Genomic DNA, 18,690 nt, shown 5'->3' with positions numbered 1-18,690 from the left:
TCATAATATAATTAATCATAATATCCTGAAACTTCAAGGTCTAGACTAGCAAGTCCTCTCTACAATATAAATGCTCCAAGTTAAACACTGATAACAAAATAGAATAGAACAGAACAGAATAGAACAGAACAGAATAGAACAGAATAGAATAGAATAGAATAGAATAGAATAACAACAAAATTAAAACCTGACAAAGCTGAATCCCCAATAAGAAGTTGAAAAATGAATTCCTGTGTATATCACACAACACTACTGATATCATGGGGGTATAATCTAGCCTAGGCCGATTTAACCCCAGATATCGTCTGGATGAGGTGTACTTTGGCCCATTAGACCAGGACTAAAACTTTAATGTTAAAATTAATTGATAAATCCAAATTTCTTTCTGATAATTCAACTGATGGGTAATTATTGAAACCCTTCAGCCCCAGATTTTCATCTCAGTTGAAACCAAACAACAGTATTTCTCATTCCGTTTGGATCTGTGGAGATCAAAGTGAATGACTAGTGAGTGGAGGATGTAGTAGTTAAGCTGGACATTTACCACATAAAGAGCTGGATCACAGAACAGAAGAGCACCACTTCAGCTGCTCAACACTCAATGTGTTACTGGTGAAAATCAAAGAACCAAACAGGACTCTACTGCGAACTTGTGCTTTATTGACAGAAAAGAGATTGTACAGCTTCTACTGTTGATTGCAAGAGCCGTGTGTATAATCATCATTAGCATCAGCAGCAGCAGGAAATCTCCTCTGATCATATTCTAGCTAGTATGACAGTGCAAACTGCATTATCTACCAATCCACTGTTTAACTTATATGTGGACAAACAGCAGGAAAAACTGGCAGAAGATGACACCGATTTTACAAAAGACCGGATTCATGTAAGATTTATGGCATTTCAAGTGAAGGCATGAAACAGCAGCAAAGAGAAAAGAAAAAAAACTGGCTGTGGTGACTAGAAATGACTGACAGGGGAAAAAAAAAAAAAAAACATGCCAATGTGCACATATCAGGCCACAAGCAGAGTGCAAACATTTCTGACAAACAGAGGCACCGACAATCCATGTTAACAGAACGTATAGTAGGAATCAAACTTGTGAATGAGTGTGACAAAACATAGCCGTTAATGTTTTTTTACCAAAATGGCCATGAACAATTGACAGGGACTTCACCGAAGTCATAAACCAAAGAGGGCCAGCCCCAGGATTTCTACATAGCAAAATCTGGGCAGAAGTAGAAGAGGTACTGTATTAGAAATATAAAATAACCAACAAGGAGAAAGTCTAGCAATTGAAGCCAGTCCCGTACATTATATTAGTACATCTTATTCTTATCAATAAACATTATCACTCTTCATTTAAATGGCTTGTGCTCTGGTGAAACAGAGACAGTAGTAATGTACAGCTTGATTATCAGACATGAAGGACAGGCTGTACATACAAAGCAAATGTGGGAAAAAAAAGACAAAGCAAAAAGACAATTAATGGATTTTTTTGCAACAATTTTACATATAAAGGTGATTGTGAAACAGCTAAAACAAAAAATATGAGGTCACAATATATTTCCAAAGTTCAAAGGTGGCTTAAAATCATTAAAATCAAAACCCTTAAAATCATTTCATTCATGTTATAAGAAGAGCAAAGGCCTCAAAAATCAATGTGAGGGGAAGAACAGCTCTTGGAATGATGACATATGCAGTGTGTGTGTGTGTGTGTGTGTGTGTGTGTGTGTGTGTGTGTGTGTGTGTGTGTGTGTGTGTGTGTATGTGTGTGTGTGTGTGTGTGTATACCAGCTCTAGGCTACATCCACATGAGTAAGTTTTCATTTTAAGGTAAACTGAGGTCCTTCTACACTAGGGTTTAGTAAAGTTTCAGACAAAATTTCAGAACATTCAAACACACATGAAACGTGCATCACATGGTGACAGGTGCTGATAGAGCAGCTCACCTGCTGTGAATGTAGTCGCTCATATGAAAATAAAGCAGAATTTAACTGCACATTGGACAAAAATGACAAAGAATCATCTGTAATTCAGTATTCATGCAGAATTAACAAGTGGTAGGGAAGGCCAATGTCTTCTTTGTTTTTTTGTGGAAAAGGTCATGTGAAAGGTGTGAGACAAATTAAAGAAAACAGGAAGATCCAGTCAGGCAGAGATAGTCTGTCATTGTTTTGCCTGAGACACTCAACCATGAAGTTTCTTAACTTAAACACTCAGCAACCTTTCCAGAAGTCTCAGATTTTTGGAGGCTGAAAGCTAGAGTAATGAGGGCACATTTATTTTAAAAATGTAATAAATAAAAAAATACTGTGTGAATGAAGCTTCAGAGTGTTTTTGTTTCAATTTGTTTTTGACAACATCTGAAAAAGAAAATTTATTACTAACTTTGTTGTTAATAAACTGGTATAGCATAGTTTTACATTATAGACCTAAAAGTTATATTTAGAATACCATACATGTTCATTGTAAGTCTAAATAAAACAACCAGTATGCAAAAAGAACTGTTGAGGGACCGTACAGCTCAAACACTCCTCCCATTAAGACAAATACCCCAAATAAACTATAATATTAAATCACATCAAGTTATTAATTTAGAAAAAATATAACAAATAATTTTACAATAAACAAATAAGGAAAATAGAAAAGCTCTACAAAAATCTCCCTATGCATACAACAGGGGAGTTTCTCCAAGAACAGAAGTTGAACTCAAAGACAAACCTCTCCCTGCTCTACAGGCCTCAAAAGCAATGGAATGCGTCAAAACCAGCCCCACAGCAGTCCAATAATAAACGCGGGCAGGAAGGCGATCTGGGCTCTACTCGTGTCAGCACCAACTGTTCCTCTGAAACATTGATCAAAATATGTAGTCACGGGTCATCTTGAGGGACGGCATGGCCTCGTTGACGTTGGTGTCGAGACGGTGATATTCCACGGTGTTGCGGGAACACAGACTGTCCCTCCAGCGGCGGCTTTGAGCCAGAAGGAAAATCTGTAGAGATGGACGAGGCAAAAAAGACGACAGGGACAGCGTCAGCAGGTCTTCAAAACAGACAAAATGCTGTGACCTAAAGTGTGTAACCCTTAAATCCCTAATGTATCTGTGGTGAGTGTTCTGAATGTGTGATTTTTTTTAAATATTCATAAAAATTCAACTGTTTGCTCAATAGGAAAAATTTCAAAACATGCTGAGAGAATAGACCTTGCCCTTTCCATAGACATCTGAACATCCTCAGAGCAACCCCGCCACCTGAGTAATGGGGGGCAAAACACAGAGCAGTGAGTGAGACCGACTCACTATAAAAATACTTTTTTTTTTCTTTTTTTTTTAAAACACCATTTTCCTTGTCGTTTTTTTTTTGTTTTTACTGTTGTTTGCAGTGTTGATGTGACTTTCCTTTATTTTATTTACTGTGTTTTTGCAGAGTTTTGACCGTGTAACTGCTTTTTGGACTTCAACCATGTCCCAAAAAGCAGCTGAACTGATTTAGAAAAAAAAAAAGAGTCCCCCCCAAAAAAAACCTACTGGGCCAAAACTCAAATATTTGTTGTTCTGTGTGTTCCAGTTCACAGTTCATGTTAAATATCCTAAATCTCTTGTTGATGTAAATTCTGAGTGCCTTATTTAGTAAAACTTCAATTCCTCTCGTTGTCTTTTTCCATCTTTAACTGTCATAATTTTATTGACACATTAAAGAGCTACAGGAGTCAGAAATCAGGGAGGAAAACCCAGAAGATGAAAATATACTGTCTCCTCTCTGCCCAAATCCAAAAACTAATAAATGTAGAGGCAGAGGATACAACATTTCATGCTCCTGTTGTAGTGGCAGCTATCATGGGAGCTGCCATGTTGCTTTTAAGAGTAGAAAGGTAGAGTTAGATCAGACAAACTCTTAGTAGTAATTGGTTCTTCACAGGGACGGGTCATGACTTTCAAATGTTTATTTAGCACGACGTATTACCAGCCCTTATGGACAAGTGTTTTTCCTTGAGATGCCCATCCCTGGTAAATACATTTGTCGGTCACATAGTTAACCCCTTAGCTCATTGTAAAAACATCAATATTGATTCAAAACCTCACAACAATAACCACTCCTTCACAGGAGCAGGAATCTCATTTCATGTCAAACCACTTGGATTACAATGCACTGTAAAGTAACTGTGGAATTTTTGCTCAATTAAAAACCATCACATACATATGAACTTCAACACCCAAGAATTCTGATTACTTAGATGCTGGGTTTTTAAAATAACCTCCAGAAGCCCTGCATGTCACCAACACTCACCTTTCTCTTGTTGTGATAGGTGATATAAACGATGGCAACCAGGAAAGCCAAGATGACCAGGTGAAAGAAGAAGTGGGAATTCTCGCCCTCAGTGTCGTAGCTGTCGGCTGGCTCTACCCGACTTTTCTCCACACCATCTGGCTGTCTCTGCACCATGGTGTTTTGCTCTCTTATATTGCTGTTGATGGGATAATCACTGAAATCACCGACAAAGTCACCATCATCTTCATCATCTTCGTCGTCATCATCTTCTGGATACAGACTGGTTGTCGTTTCTATGTCCTGGGCTGGCAGCAGGTCTGGATCGGTACTCTGCACTGTGTCCTGCTTCTCTGTTTGTGTCACATCAGCCTGTTTGGGTGAGGTTTTGGCTACTTCAGGGGCTTTGACGGTTGTAGCGGGAGTTTCTTCTATCGCCATCATAGCTGTTTCAGACAAGGCAGGGTCCTCTGTAGGTTCAATAACGTCAGAGCTGGTATCTTTTTGTGTAGGGGCATGTTCACTGTTGACAGATACTGGTGAAGTACTTCTTGTATTATCAGAAGTAGCAATGACAATCATGGCATTATTGTCTTCCTGGTCCTTTGTCGTTTTAGGCTGAATGGCTATTGTATTGTTTTCTTTGGGAGCTGCTGTTTTTGCTGTTGGCAAGTCACTCCCATTCGTCGTGGTGGGACTCTTAGGCTCTGTTTCAGCTACAGGGCTCTGATCAGGGGTAGAAGGCACTATGTTGTGTGTTTTCGTGGTGTCATTGGTCACAGTTACACTTTGAGATGCATTTCCAACAAGGGTTTCATTGGTTGATACTGTGAGAAGAGAAAAAAGTAAGATAGAATTATATTAAGTTTGAAAAAAAAAAAAAAGCACTGATTGAACAAACAACAATAAACACAGGATTTTCATTCGACACATTCAAAATTTTATAAAATATCATTTAGTTGCTGAGGACTTCTAATTTGACACAGGTACACAACTTAGAGATGTAGCAATATCCAACTGACATGAAAGAAAAAAAGAGAATTGAGCAACAGAGGTAGATTTAATTCATATCAACGCGTGAGGAATTGACGTTTGTCAAAATTACGATTGGAGAAATCTGTCCTTCAAAATAAAATGGTCTTAGACAAAATGCTGTCAAAATATTTTGGTAAATATGATAATTATCAAGGCTTGCTTGCTTCTGATTTCATTCATTTACACCTTTTTTTTTTTTTTTTTTTTTTTTTTTACAAATTCATGGCAAAAAAAATAGCAATACCACTGCCAGTAAATGTTTGTATAGTGGACAAATATGCATTTCCAATAAATTTACATCTGGCTTTCTACAAATATAATAATGGTTTTAATTGCACATAAGCCTATATTCAGTCTGAAAAAAACAAACAAAAACAGTGTTAAATAAATAGGGTACCCCTCTATTTGGTGGTCCTGCCAACAGAGAGTCCTTGTTAGAATTAGGGATGTGACAATTAGAGATTTTGATGCTACGATTATCATCAGGAAAATAATCACGGTTTCACGATTACTACAATTATTTTGTGAGGGTATATATGTGGGGGTGCAGTCCATGCTGTGTGTACCTTACAATAGGTACGCGCAGACATGAAAGTGAAACTTTGTAACAGTTCACTTACTTTTTCCAAAGCAACCCACTACAACGCACTTTAGGGTCACAGGTGGACTAACCATCAGCAGGGGAAATAAAAAGAAAGACAAAATAAGTCTGCATTTGGCTCTATATCATCCTTTTCATCTCCACAGGTGAAGCCAACACACACCCCCCACACTCAAGCGCATCTCCAACAAAACGAACCCCAAAATAACACAAATAAACCACGAAGCAACCACAAAGCAGAGCCAACCAAAAATATTAACTCACTTACCACAAATTATTAAACATAAAGCAAATCAAACCCCCCAAATACCTTTCCCCTTTTTAAGTCCCCAAAGTTTTTACGCACGCAAATAATGCCATAGTTCAGTAGCACTGTAGCTGCAGGCATTACTCACGGCAGTACAGCGTAAACACCACCACAGGATCGGCCTGCATTGGTCCCAGTAGCTCCTCGGAGGACAATCATCCACTGGACACTGGGAGAAGTTTAATCCAGAAAGGTATTGAATCCACAAAGTTAGATCCACAGCGTCTCAAACTCTCGCAGGCTTCCAATTTGGCCTATGACATCCTCCTCTGTGCGCATACCTCCTATCCCATCCTTTTTATGCTGACAGTGCACATACATTTTATAAATTCCTTTTGAAGAATATAATACACAATAAATCAACACTGTGACCAAGTTTAACAAAAGGACTGGAAAGTAAGTTATTTCATCCCTGCTGGAGGTCTTAAAGTGATCCATATTCAAAGGACATCATTAATATAGGTAATCACCTATGGGGTCTTTACATCTTAACACGCGTTACTAATTCCTCTACACCTCCCGCTGTTGTGAAACTTTGTTAACTTTCTTTTGAGGAGGCAGGACGTTTGTTTAAGCCAAATTGTTGTGAATGGGTTGAGCAATGGTAGCCTGAAGCTGCGTAGATGACGGCAGCAAATGCAAACTATGGAAACAAAAGTGAGCCCGCATCAAAAATATATTTACAGTCAATTCAGAAATATGTCTGCCTCCTGAGACAGATGATCAGCTTGTTTCTTCTCTGTCATTGTCATTGGTGGAATGCTGAATGCAGTGCTTCTGTAACGTTGCTTCCATTCCATCCAGGAAGCGCAAATTGGCGTGTCTGTTGTTCCGCTCTTAATCTTTTCTTTGTGAAATGGTTATTAGCAGCCTTGATGATTAATTAACCGTGATGTTTAAACTAGCAATTAATCGTAACACCATGACATTGTTACAACCCTGGTTAGAATTGGACCGGTGTCATTTTTACAACTGGTTTGAGATTGAGCCACCAAATAAAACCAGTATACCAGATTTTACAATTAGGTGCCACACTTTCCCTCAGCAGAAGAAGAAATGAGACTACCAAAGCCCGTGTTTGACAGTGTGGCAACTCCAACACCTGTTGGCCCTAATGGACCTCTATCCTGGTTAGTCAATTGCAAAAAAAATTGCTACATATTGAGAATAAAAGGCAGCAGCAAAGCAGCATTGTCTCCAGTGTCAACACATGGCTGGCTATGTGAGACTAAAGCTACATTATAATCAGGTTTTTCCAGTGTTTATATGTTGTGTCACCCATTTTTGACTTTCTTTAGTCAATTCTGTCCATACTGCCATAATGTTGCAGTTTTAGTCTGACGTCTCCTCTTATGTCACCACAAAAAGCAAGTGAACTTTCCAGTGAACAAATAAAGCACAAATCATGCACATCTTCCACCCCACCCTTCAATGAAATGTGATCCTCTTTTGTGTTGCTGGCTTCAGCTCACAGTAAAATCCCTTGTGGTTCATCAGACACTAGTTGCTCCATTAGCCTGACTCTAAAAATACAATATAAAACAAAATAATACTTTGTTCATCAGGTTGTCATGTTGCTTGTTACTGATCCAAAACTAGTTGGATTTAGTGCTGTGATGCCATTGTCATCAGGTTGTTATAGTCATCTGTCATAGTAACAAATCAGGATAGTTCAGTTTCCACACCAGACCAGCCAAAATCTGAAATCAACCCAACCCTTGTAATATTCCAACAATTGAAGTTTGTTTAATACTTCATATCATTAGCCTAATAGCAAAATTGCCCATCAAATTTTTTCAGGTCATAGCCGATGTAGAGAAATAGAGAAATTTAAAAAAATGCATGATAATGCAGGGGTTAATGATGGCTGTAGAGTTCATGTGATGATTCATCTACTGATAATGTTGAAAAGCTGGATTGTTCATTCTCAACTAATGCAGATTGGCTATGGGTTGTCGCACCTAATGCATTTCAAGACAATAACAAACATCATGTTCCATCATTAGCAGCTGAGTGCTAATGTACTCACAATACACATTTCCTAGAGTGTCATATAGCATACCCTCAGCATGTGATCAACCCTACTGCCCTGTTCTTGTCTTAAGAAGCTGCCATCTCAAAAGTCCTCAGGCAAAACTAGTTAACCTACCAGCTGCAGGTAACTCAACTGCTCTTTGTATGACAGTACTTTCTTTGTGGTTTTAAAAATGTTTGTTCTATTACAACATGGCACTAGTCTCATGACAACTGCTGATAAAATGTGTGTGCTGTTTGCTTCAGTGGAAATATGTCATCACTCTTCATCACACTGACTGTCACTTTAGAATTTAAATATAAAGTAAGATTAATTACATTTTCCAAAACTTTAAGGTGATAAAGATTGCAGTAAGACAGATTTTATCTTGCCAAACTGGACCAACTCACAGCACTGTGCAAAAGTCTATTAGGGTTGCTGTTTCAGCAAAGTTATAATGACCAGACAAGCATTTCCTAACCCTTGTCCCAAGATATAAATGGGATGCTCTGGCCATATACATACGACAATCATAAATAAAACAATTCAGAATGAAAATATTTGTATATGAACCTTATAAGATGATTTGGACAGCAAAAATAATAAAAGGCTGTCCAAGTCTAAAGAACTCTGTTGAAAGATACTTTGTATGATGCCTAAACCACATATTTCTGGAGAAAACCTCAACAGTCAAACCAACCAAACAGAGGTCACATTAAATACTGACTGTTTGTAGAAACCACTAAGTTCTTCTTTTCATTTTTAATATTCAGTCGCCAGATGTATTTCTCACTGTATTTTCTTCTAGTCTCTTTATGAAGACAAAGAAAGATGTATCAGGGCTCTCCCTTCCATTATATGACTTTGGGTGGAGAAACCTAAATGTTTAACCAGACAGAGAAGAATCTTAAAAGTTTTAATTTTAGTGTGAGTTGTCTATTATTGGCAAAAGTTGAACTGTGTGTTGAGCAGAGTTTTTTAAAAATATTTTCAAAATAGTACAGCAGTACAGGTCCAACAGAAAAATGTAGATTTTTAAGTCATATGACGACGGGAGTCATCAGTGTACCCACTCTCTCCATAAACATCAGCTAATTAGAACCCAGCAAAAACAACAAAGCTGAATGTGGTCACAGACTTTTGCACAGTTCAGTAATTGTTAAAATCTCTACAGGTGAATCTTATCTGTGTCTTTAAAATCTGAGCTGAACTCAGTCTAACTGAATCAATGACACCATTTAACCAACAAGCATCAACATTATTGGATCCTGTGGGATTAGGAGGCGGTGCTTGGGAAGAGACAGGAGCAGAGCAGTGGGGACTTGAAGAACGGAGTAACAAGTTCCCAAGAGAAGAAAGGAACTATTCATACCCATGGGCCATGGCCAACATAAATAATAAGTGAACAGGAGCCATTTGTGTCAGCAGAGGTTATAGGCTTTACTTATGCCACGAAGCTGAATGGATTTAGCCTGAGTCACACAGTTGACATACCCCATTAAATTATTAAGAAAGTATAAATAAAAATGCTAATAAATTGACTGTCTAATAAATAACCTATATCTGTGCTTTGCTTTTTGGTCAGTTTTAGCCCTCACAGAAGTGAAAAGCTGATCCAGGTCTTCTTCAACCTATCCAACCCAAACGGAGATGACCCTTTTCAATACAGAAACTGCACACAAGTGATTCATGTCTTGAACCCATAGCACACGCTGGGGTTTATGTAACTTTAAGGCAGTACATGAAACTTACTGCTTCACAAAAGGATAAAATGTTAATTATGTGTCTTGTGCAATCACATGAAATCAGATTAGATCAGTATTGCATGAAATAACTCCTATAAATGAGGAGAACACTTCTTGTTATGAAAAATGTTAAAGTGTACTATCTAAAGTCCCCATTGAAATGGGGACCTCTAACAAAGGGCATTCCATATTTTCGTGATAAAAACCATGCTGAAATCTGATAGTCTCCAACAAACAATAACGAGAAATGCAGGCAAATTGTTTTAACAACGAGAGAAAACAGGCCAAGACACAAATACCACTGATCTTCTTTTGACTGATTCATGGCATTAAACTATACTGCATGTTAAAAGTCCACTTAGACAAGACAGACCCTGTGAGAAAGACCAATTTTACAACCTACACTGTGTTGTCAGTCCCATGACGGTAAACTTAAGAAGGAGTTGCTTTAGTGAGAGCTGATGATACTGCGTTGACAGGAGGATAATTAAAAACACAGATATATGACAAGGACACCTGGAACAAGTAAAAACAGGTCAAAAAAAAAACTTCCTTTACTAAAACATATACTGGACGCACAAATATATCAAGAAGACTGTAAAAATGTCTAAATTAACTTAATGTAATCAGAAGAAAATATTGATTGAAAGCGGAATTAAACGTCTCAATTATGAACTACGCGTCGGATTTTCACAGCCTGTTTATGGACTTAATGTGTATGTAGATAGTACTTAATGACAAGATTTGGGTCAGATATAATGAAAACGCATATTACTGACGCATTCAAGAAAACTTACAGCGTCGGACGTTACTACGTTTCAAATGACAGTCTCGCGACAGACAAACCTGTCTAAACCGTGCTATTTTCAGCCTCACGTAACTCGTATTCATGTTAACTCTTGGTCAAAGTGTGCTTTGACAGTATATGTGTTCTTGTCTTCAAAGAATACTATATTTAAGATATTTCAGGCTGTTATGTGACCCAGAAGCAGCTTGACACAGTCTCTCACCTGACACCGTCGTTGTTAGCATGACGTCCACTAGCCAACTAGCACAAGCAGCTAACTAGCAGCAATTTTAGCAAGAACAGACATTACAATATCAATAGCTTCTAAAATATTTCGTGGGACATACCTTGTGAAGTGTTACTGCTATTTACCGGAGCTGACAGACAGCAGTGGACCAACAAATGGAGGAAGATAAAGAGTGAAAGAGCGCAAACATTTCTCCTGCTTTGCCCCATCGCCCCAAATGTCGCCATGTTGATGTGTGAGTGAGAGGGGCGTGGTTACATCAGGCTTCGCCAACAGTGTGAGTGGTCAGAAGTGGGCGTTGACGACAAATTCATTGGTGGGGGTGAGTCAGTAGGAGGGCCAAAGTGGGTACAGAGGGATTTGAGTTTGTGTTGTGTCAGTCTTCACAGGTCTGTTGACTAAGCTTCACTGGTTTATGGTTTTGTCAGTTTCACTGGTGGGTGAAATCCCACCGTAGCAAGTTATTAGTGCATTTGTCTAAACAGCATTATTAAATATGCTCGTGTGAAGTTGTCAGGGAGCATTGCCGTCCAGGGAAAAACGAGGCATATCTTGAATTACAAAGTGCTATTCTACTATACAATACTACTATACTGTACATTAGTTTCACCATATTTGAGTCAGTGTTGAGGTGTGGGCAAACACATAAAACCAATATACAAACAACATTAAAAAAATGCAGAAAAAGCCCATTAAAAGAAAGCATACAAATGATTTTTTTTTTTTTTTTTTTTTTTTTAGATTTACAAGCAATAAAATTTCCAGATTTGATTCAGTTTAAAACAGCACAACTACTATTTAAGCAAGACATAAATTACTTACAGATGAAATACAGGAATTGTTCTCATAGAGAGGAGGGGAATATAATCCAAGAGGATTTTTTTTTTTTCTTGTGGGGTTTCTCTTGTGTTTGTTCGGTGTTGTGCTACTTTTGGAACCTCAATTTCCTGAGGACTTTGCCCAAGGAATCAATAAAGTTCTATCTAAACTAAATAAATGTAAGTATGAGGAAATGCAGTTTAATCCAGGACAGTAATGTCAGTGTTTAAAGAAAGAAATATAGCTGTATTGTTTTGTGTTGTTCTGTTCTTTATTCAAACAAATTCATTTGAGTTGTGTGTAATGGGAATGGGGTAGGAACATTTAAGTCTATGTTTCTGCCGACTCCTTTTCAAACATGGCAAGAAAAGCAAACATAAACATACTGAAATTTGGGTAACTAATATAATTGTCACTGAATTACCAGTTCTAAAAAACACTGTCTGGACATTAGAATACATTAACATTTCACATCCCTTGTCATGTAAGGTTTATGTATAATGTACAGAAATACAGAAATACACATAACCTCAGTGTGTGTGTGTGTGTGTGTGTGTGTGTGTGTGTGAGAGAGAGAGAGAGAGAGAGAGAGAGAGAGAGAGAGAGAGAGAGAGAGAGAGAGAGAGAGAATAATGTTTGAGTTATTAAATTAACTGATAGCAAAATTAATATAAATACCACAAATGTGCAGACTGAAACAAATTAATGTTATGCTGCTTTGCTAAACTGCTAATTAGGTCTAAATAAAATAATATATTCCTTTTCTTTTTTTTTTACTGGTAAATGCCTGTATTTTCTATTATACTTATGATTGCATTTATGTTTTCAAAGTCATCATATTACACTAAGTTTGATATTATTCATTATACATTAAACAAAGCAAACTTATAACAAATGTATTATCAAAGAATTATGGAAATTATTTGTCACTCACATATGATGGCTGTTGTTTGTATCAATATAAATTTACTTTATCCAGATTAGCCAAGTGGACTGTTTCAATGTCCAGGATCCTTTTAGGAACTAAATACTTTGTTTAGAAAATTTTCACGGATGCACCTGTGGATCCTTGCTGTCCTCAGTTTAACAGCCCATAATCCTCTACACTTTAAACTATAAACAGTATCACTGTCTTCCATCGTCTTCACAAAAACACAGAGGTCAGTGAACACAGATGGATGATTGCTTTAGATAACAAGTGTTCAGAGAATGCAAACCTCCACCAAGCGCCTCGAACAGTGTGGATGTGTGGATCAACTATTTCTTTTTAAATTAAACAGTTTCAAGGTTGTTCCATGCAGCAGAAAAAGTTGAAGCTTGGTACCAGTCATGTGTATGTCAAATTATATTAAATTCCAATCAATAAATGTTGAGTTATAATGAAAAATGTGTCGTAAATGGAATTTTCAATGTTAAACTGAAATCTCCACAGAGTCCACATTCCACAGTGGATGTGGACAATTTTATGCCAGATACAAGATATTGTTATAAGCTACAGGTGTATCAAATTGGAGGCTAATCGGAGTTGTTTTCAATTTTTTATGAATTTTCAAAAATTGCTCAATGATGAGAGACAGGAAAATTTGAGATTTTGTGACCTTGCTGTGACCTTGAACTTTGGCCTACTTAGCTACCAAAGTAGCACTGGGTAAAGTAAAAAATATTTGATTGTGTTATTTAGTTAATATCATTGATGTTTAGATGAGTTAATGTGTTAGCTGGTAGAGTATCATGTGCCTGAAGTAGATCTGCTATTTATTACCAAACAAATATGTAGTAGATCTACTGAACATCCTGACAAAACTGAAATATGAGAAACTGGAAACGTGCCACTTTTAAGACCAGGTTGGGAGAAAACTGAATATATGCAGCAATTTCAATTCATTTTACTGAAACCTCTACAGTCTGACCTGATCCACATATAAATATTTAATGGAGAGTTAAATTTTATTAAACACTAATGGATAAATGTGCACCATTGGCCATTGGAAGCTGTGTTTAAAACCCAGATCTATGCAAAAATACATTTAGGGGACAGTGATGAGTAGTAAAACTAACTTGGGTGAGAGTTTATTAAACCTGAACCAACCAAGGTAAACTATGGAGACAAGGAGCTGATCAACCATTTAGCAGCATATATTTTTATCTTTCACATGTTTATTACAACTGCTTTTGAAAAAACAAGCCACTTTTATTGTTATTAATGTGTGAAAGTGTTTTTGAAGAACATGAAACACAGTCACAAGATAAGGTGAGGAAGTGCTTTTTTCGACAAGATTTACTAAAGTACATTGCATTTAATATACTAACCAGAAGAAATTGAAGATCACGTAGCTGTTAAAAAGTATTATATTCTTTTATTTCAACTAACAAACCTGTTTATTTTTGCCCAGAATTAGTGCCATGTTGAAGAGAAACAGAAGGAAGACTTTGTCAGCACAATTCAATATATCATTTAGACACTCAGTGGAAAAATGGAACAAATGTTCCAATTTATTTTGTGTCAGTAACAGGAAAAACATATCAAACTAGAAGCACACGGAGAGTGCAGACCTCCACCAGGGCAGATCAGTGCCCCCCCCCTTGGTTGTTTGTCTGTCTGTCTGTGTGCAAGATAACTCAAAAAGTTATGGACGGATTTGGATGACATTTTCAGGAAATGTTGATAATGGCACAAGGAACAAATGATTAAATTTTGGTTTGTTTTTTTTCTTTTCTAGAAAAGCACTCTTAGAGCGCAGACCTCCGCCAAGGCAGATCAGTGGCCCCCCACCACCCCCGATCACCACCAAAATTTAATCATTTGTTCCTTGTGCCAGTATCAACATTTCCTGAAATTTTCATCCAAATCTGTCCATAACTTTTTGAGTTATTTTGCACACGGACAGACAGACAAACAGACAGACAGACAAACCAACGCCAACAAAAACATAACCTCCTTGGCGGAGGTAGTTATTATTTGGTAAAACATATCTATGCCAGTTTTTCTACACTTGGCAAGCACTATCCCTGTATCAATATAGATGAAATATAAAACCCTAGAAGCCACGTAAGCACTAATATTGGAAATTATATTTTTACAATGTGGAATGCTTTCATTAAATTAATGGAAGGTCATTTACTGGGGCCATGGTAAGTATAAATTCAAAAGGCTATCTTGTTAATTTGGTAAACAGTTCTGACTTTCCATCTTTTTTGTTTACACTTTTTTGCAAAAAAAACTTTCATTTTGCATTAATGACTGAAAGTGATACATGTACAGGGGTTGGACAAAATAATGGAAACACCTTAAAAAATCAACAAAATATAATTTAATATGGTGTAGGTCCGTCTTTTGCAGCAATTATAGCCTCAATTCTCCGAGGTATTGATTCATGAAACTTGTGAATTGTTTCCAAAGGAATTTTAAGCCATTCTTCAGTTAGAATACCCTCCAACTCTTTTAGAGACGATGGCGGTGGAAATCGACGTCTTACTTGAATCTCTAAAACTGACCATAAATGCTCAATAATGTTGAGGTCTGGGGACTGTGCCAGCCATACGAGATGCTCAACTTCATTAGAATGTTCCTCATGCCATTCTTTAACAAGTCTAGCTGTATGGATTAGGGCATTATCATCTTGAGGTGAAGGTGTTTCCATTATTTTGTCCAACCCCTGTACATGTGTATTCAACTTTCTTTTCTCTGTGTACATTGTCAGAAAATATGTCCACAGTTCCTGGTTATTTCATCAAACAGATCAACAGTATATAAGTGGACTTAGTGTAGTTCAGCACCTCAGACTGAAGCTACAGGCCAACCCTGGGAAGACAGAAGAGAAGGAAATCTGCAGCAGGTTTGTCATCAAATCTTGAATTATAACCTGACTAATGCTCAGACTCAGAAAACTAATGTGTGTTTGTCTTCACTGAAGGTCTTCATCTTTGACATCTGCATCATCATCATCACCATGAAGTTGCTGGTTGTGTCTCTACTCATTTGTGCCATGATGGTCCTGACAAGAGGTGCCAATGAGTTTGACTGGCCCTCCATGTGTCTGTTCGACTGTATAGACAGAAACACATTTTTCTGTAACAAAGTAACAAACTTCATTAACTGTTGTGTCAAATTGTCCAGCTTTTCAAAAGCCAGAGGTTTTCCATGAGGAGCCCAATCCAACTGAGAGTAAGAACCTTTTTCTTTAGATGATAAATAATGAGATTTCATCAGTAAATCCAAGTGTAATGAATGACGACTACTTTGCCAACAAACAGCGCAACAGTGAAGTCTTTTATTTTGTTTCCTCTCTTAAGTGTTCATCTGCATTTCCTGTGTGATTTGTATGTGCTGTCTGAATAATTTGTGTGTTTTGTGTTTCACATTCATCATGTCCAATGCCAGAAACATTTGACAGTAAGTGAAATGTTCTTGAAATTTGTAGTTGGTCATACAAATTTTGTAAAATATTGACACCAAGCTGCAATTAAAGACTATGAGCTACTACAAGTGAGACACACCATCAAACCATAACATTTCAACAAGACAGGGCTGATCTCGTTTGACTCATTACATCACTTACACAACAGTATAAGAAACACTTAGGACTTATGCAAATAAACAATGGGAAATTATATATTTTGCAGAGGCAATTAAACATACTTCATTATTTGCATGAACTGTATTAACTGTCCAACAATAAAAAGGAATGTGTTGTATCAGTCATTGTGACACTTGTTTTGTAGATACTGGATAAAGAGCGAGGAAGAGAATATAACATTTGCATGCCATGTATTGTATAGAGTGTGTTTTGGATTCTACCAACTATGTCAAACTGTCTGTCTGTTCCAGGCCCAGACGACGGAAATGAGACATTAAACCAAATGGGTCAGGAGGATTTTGTTTTGTTTTTGTAGAGAATTAATTTGGGTCATGTTACGAATATGGGTTACAGTACTGAGTGTTACATTATCAGTCCACCTTAAATATAACTTTCATGTAATGTCTTTTGCCTATTTTGTGTCAGTTGTCAAAAGGTCAGCAAGGTGTACTACTCGCAACACCTGGTATCGGTATGGTAATAACTTTTACATCTTTGTTCAAAGAGGCGTAAACTGGGTTGTAGCACAGGTATTTGAGCCCAATTCTGCTTCTACACTTCAATTATTTTCATGCTTGAGATAGCATCTTGTAATATCACAAAACTTAGAGGTTTCTTCACGGTAACTCTACTATCCAACGATGTTTTATGTCCCTGTAGAGAATCTGTGTGAGCGCTGGTGGAAGTCTTGTATCCCTACGGAGTGCAGGGGAGGAAAATTTCGTTAAGCGTTTGACAAAGAACAGACCAGCATGGATCGGACTCTCTGATGCACAGAAGGTCAGTTAATCAAAGTCATGTCTTTCAGAGGGTTTTCTTTGAATACTGTTTAAAATGCTGTTTAAACAATATTCATTGTCATTTTTGCCTTTAGCCAGGTCAGTGGTTTTGGAAAGGTGGTACATGTTACCGCTATACCAATTGGTGTCGTGGAGAGCCTTCTAACAACGCAAAGGAGGCCTGCGCAGTGATGAACGTATCAAGTAAGTCACTCAACATTATTTACATTTACATCATACACAGACACTGTGAAGTCAGACATGGCAAAGTTGGTTACAAGTGTCATATTTTTGTTAAAATACTTGTTTCAAATTCAACTTTAAATTGTTTATACTGAAAAATAATTCTTTCTTGAAGTATCAGTGATCCATTTATTGGTAGTAGTAGGCCTATGTACAATGTGACTGGTTAGACTGGACAGTGATGACTGACTTCTTTATCTTTGTTACTTACAGGTGCAAAGTGCTAGTATGACGTCCCCTGCACAGACAATCTGTATTTTGTCTGTGCCAGGAGAGTTCGTTAGTTTCTGAGTGAACAGAGATGCATAAACCTGCAAAACACTCAGCGATGTGTGTTTGTGTCCAAAGTTTATGCACTCATCAGTCTTCGTCATCAGTCTCATATATAAGCTGTTGACCTGACATTTTAAATCAAATTTAAATTTCTTTTCTTTTCCTTGCTGTAGCCCTACCCAAGGAAAGAAGTGACAAATAAAATGTTAACAGTAGGTGGACTGCTTTTAGGACCCTGTGTCTCATAAAGAGCAGGTTGAAAGGTTATGAAAAGACACTTTTGGCACAACTTTATTTTGTTTCTACTCTTTTCCTGTAATGCATGATTAAAAGCTGAAGCATCAAAAACCATGGTCTTTGAGTTTTCATTATATCAATCCCTTTCTTTCTGTAAAAAGAAAACAGTCACTATGAAAAGCACAATTCAGATTCAAATGTGAATACAATAGCAGCGACCTTGACAGACATGCCAGCAGGTTTTCCTGGAGACTAAATATACAGGTAAAAATAACATTTAGATGACTCTCAATTCTGTCAATACCCAACAATTATTTTGATGTATGATAAGAATATCTGAGTGCACGTCTACATGTCACTTTAAATGTTCATGTATTGATGTACTGTGAAATTTTCACATTTTATAGGATATGTACCTTCTGGGAAAAAAAAAAAACCCAAGTTGTTTTTTTTGTTTTTTTTTATCTTTGCCAGTCACATCATAGTCTCCTGTGTTTTACTGGTCTCACCCCATGTTGTCCACTCTCTCCATCACACATTGGAGAGACAATGGAACACCTTCTCTAACAGACTATTACAGCCCAGCTGTTGAAAGGACACATACAGGAAATCTTTCCTACCATATTCCATTACAGTGTACAATAAACTCATGTGTCTGATGTTTAAACCCGGCCATAAACATAATTTCCACTTTGCACTTCAGCGTTATTTATGCACCTGATCCCCACTGAAAACTTCCACTTTTACTTCCCATATTACAG

General features: G+C 37.3%; 2 protein-coding genes across 2 annotated transcripts; one reads left to right on the top strand and one right to left on the bottom strand.

Annotated features, from left to right (window-relative positions):
- Positions 1–638: 638 nt before the first annotated feature.
- c14h5orf15 (chromosome 14 C5orf15 homolog) lies at positions 639–11,255 on the bottom strand. Its single transcript, XM_030154413.1, has 3 exons — positions 11,102–11,255; positions 4,287–5,092; positions 639–2,992 (listed from the first exon to the last, which is right to left on the bottom strand). The coding sequence occupies exons 1-3, from the start codon at positions 11,226–11,228 to the stop codon at positions 2,858–2,860; spliced, it is 1,068 nt and encodes a 355-aa protein (XP_030010273.1). The 5' UTR covers positions 11,229–11,255; the 3' UTR covers positions 639–2,857.
- A 4,789-nt stretch (positions 11,256–16,044) lies between these two features.
- Positions 16,045–17,984, top strand: LOC115433245 (galactose-specific lectin nattectin-like). The gene is made up of 5 exons (XM_030154552.1): positions 16,045–16,081; positions 16,824–16,927; positions 17,058–17,177; positions 17,272–17,380; positions 17,633–17,984. Exons 1-5 carry the CDS (start codon positions 16,045–16,047, stop codon positions 17,644–17,646), a joined length of 384 nt encoding a protein of 127 aa, XP_030010412.1. The 3' UTR covers positions 17,647–17,984.
- The last annotated feature ends 706 nt before the right edge of the window (positions 17,985–18,690 follow it).

This window comes from Sphaeramia orbicularis, chromosome 14 (genome assembly GCF_902148855.1).
Source record: "Sphaeramia orbicularis chromosome 14, fSphaOr1.1, whole genome shotgun sequence".
Classification (NCBI taxonomy): domain Eukaryota; kingdom Metazoa; phylum Chordata; class Actinopteri; order Kurtiformes; family Apogonidae; genus Sphaeramia; species Sphaeramia orbicularis.
This window is presented reverse-complemented; position numbering and strand designations above follow the sequence as displayed.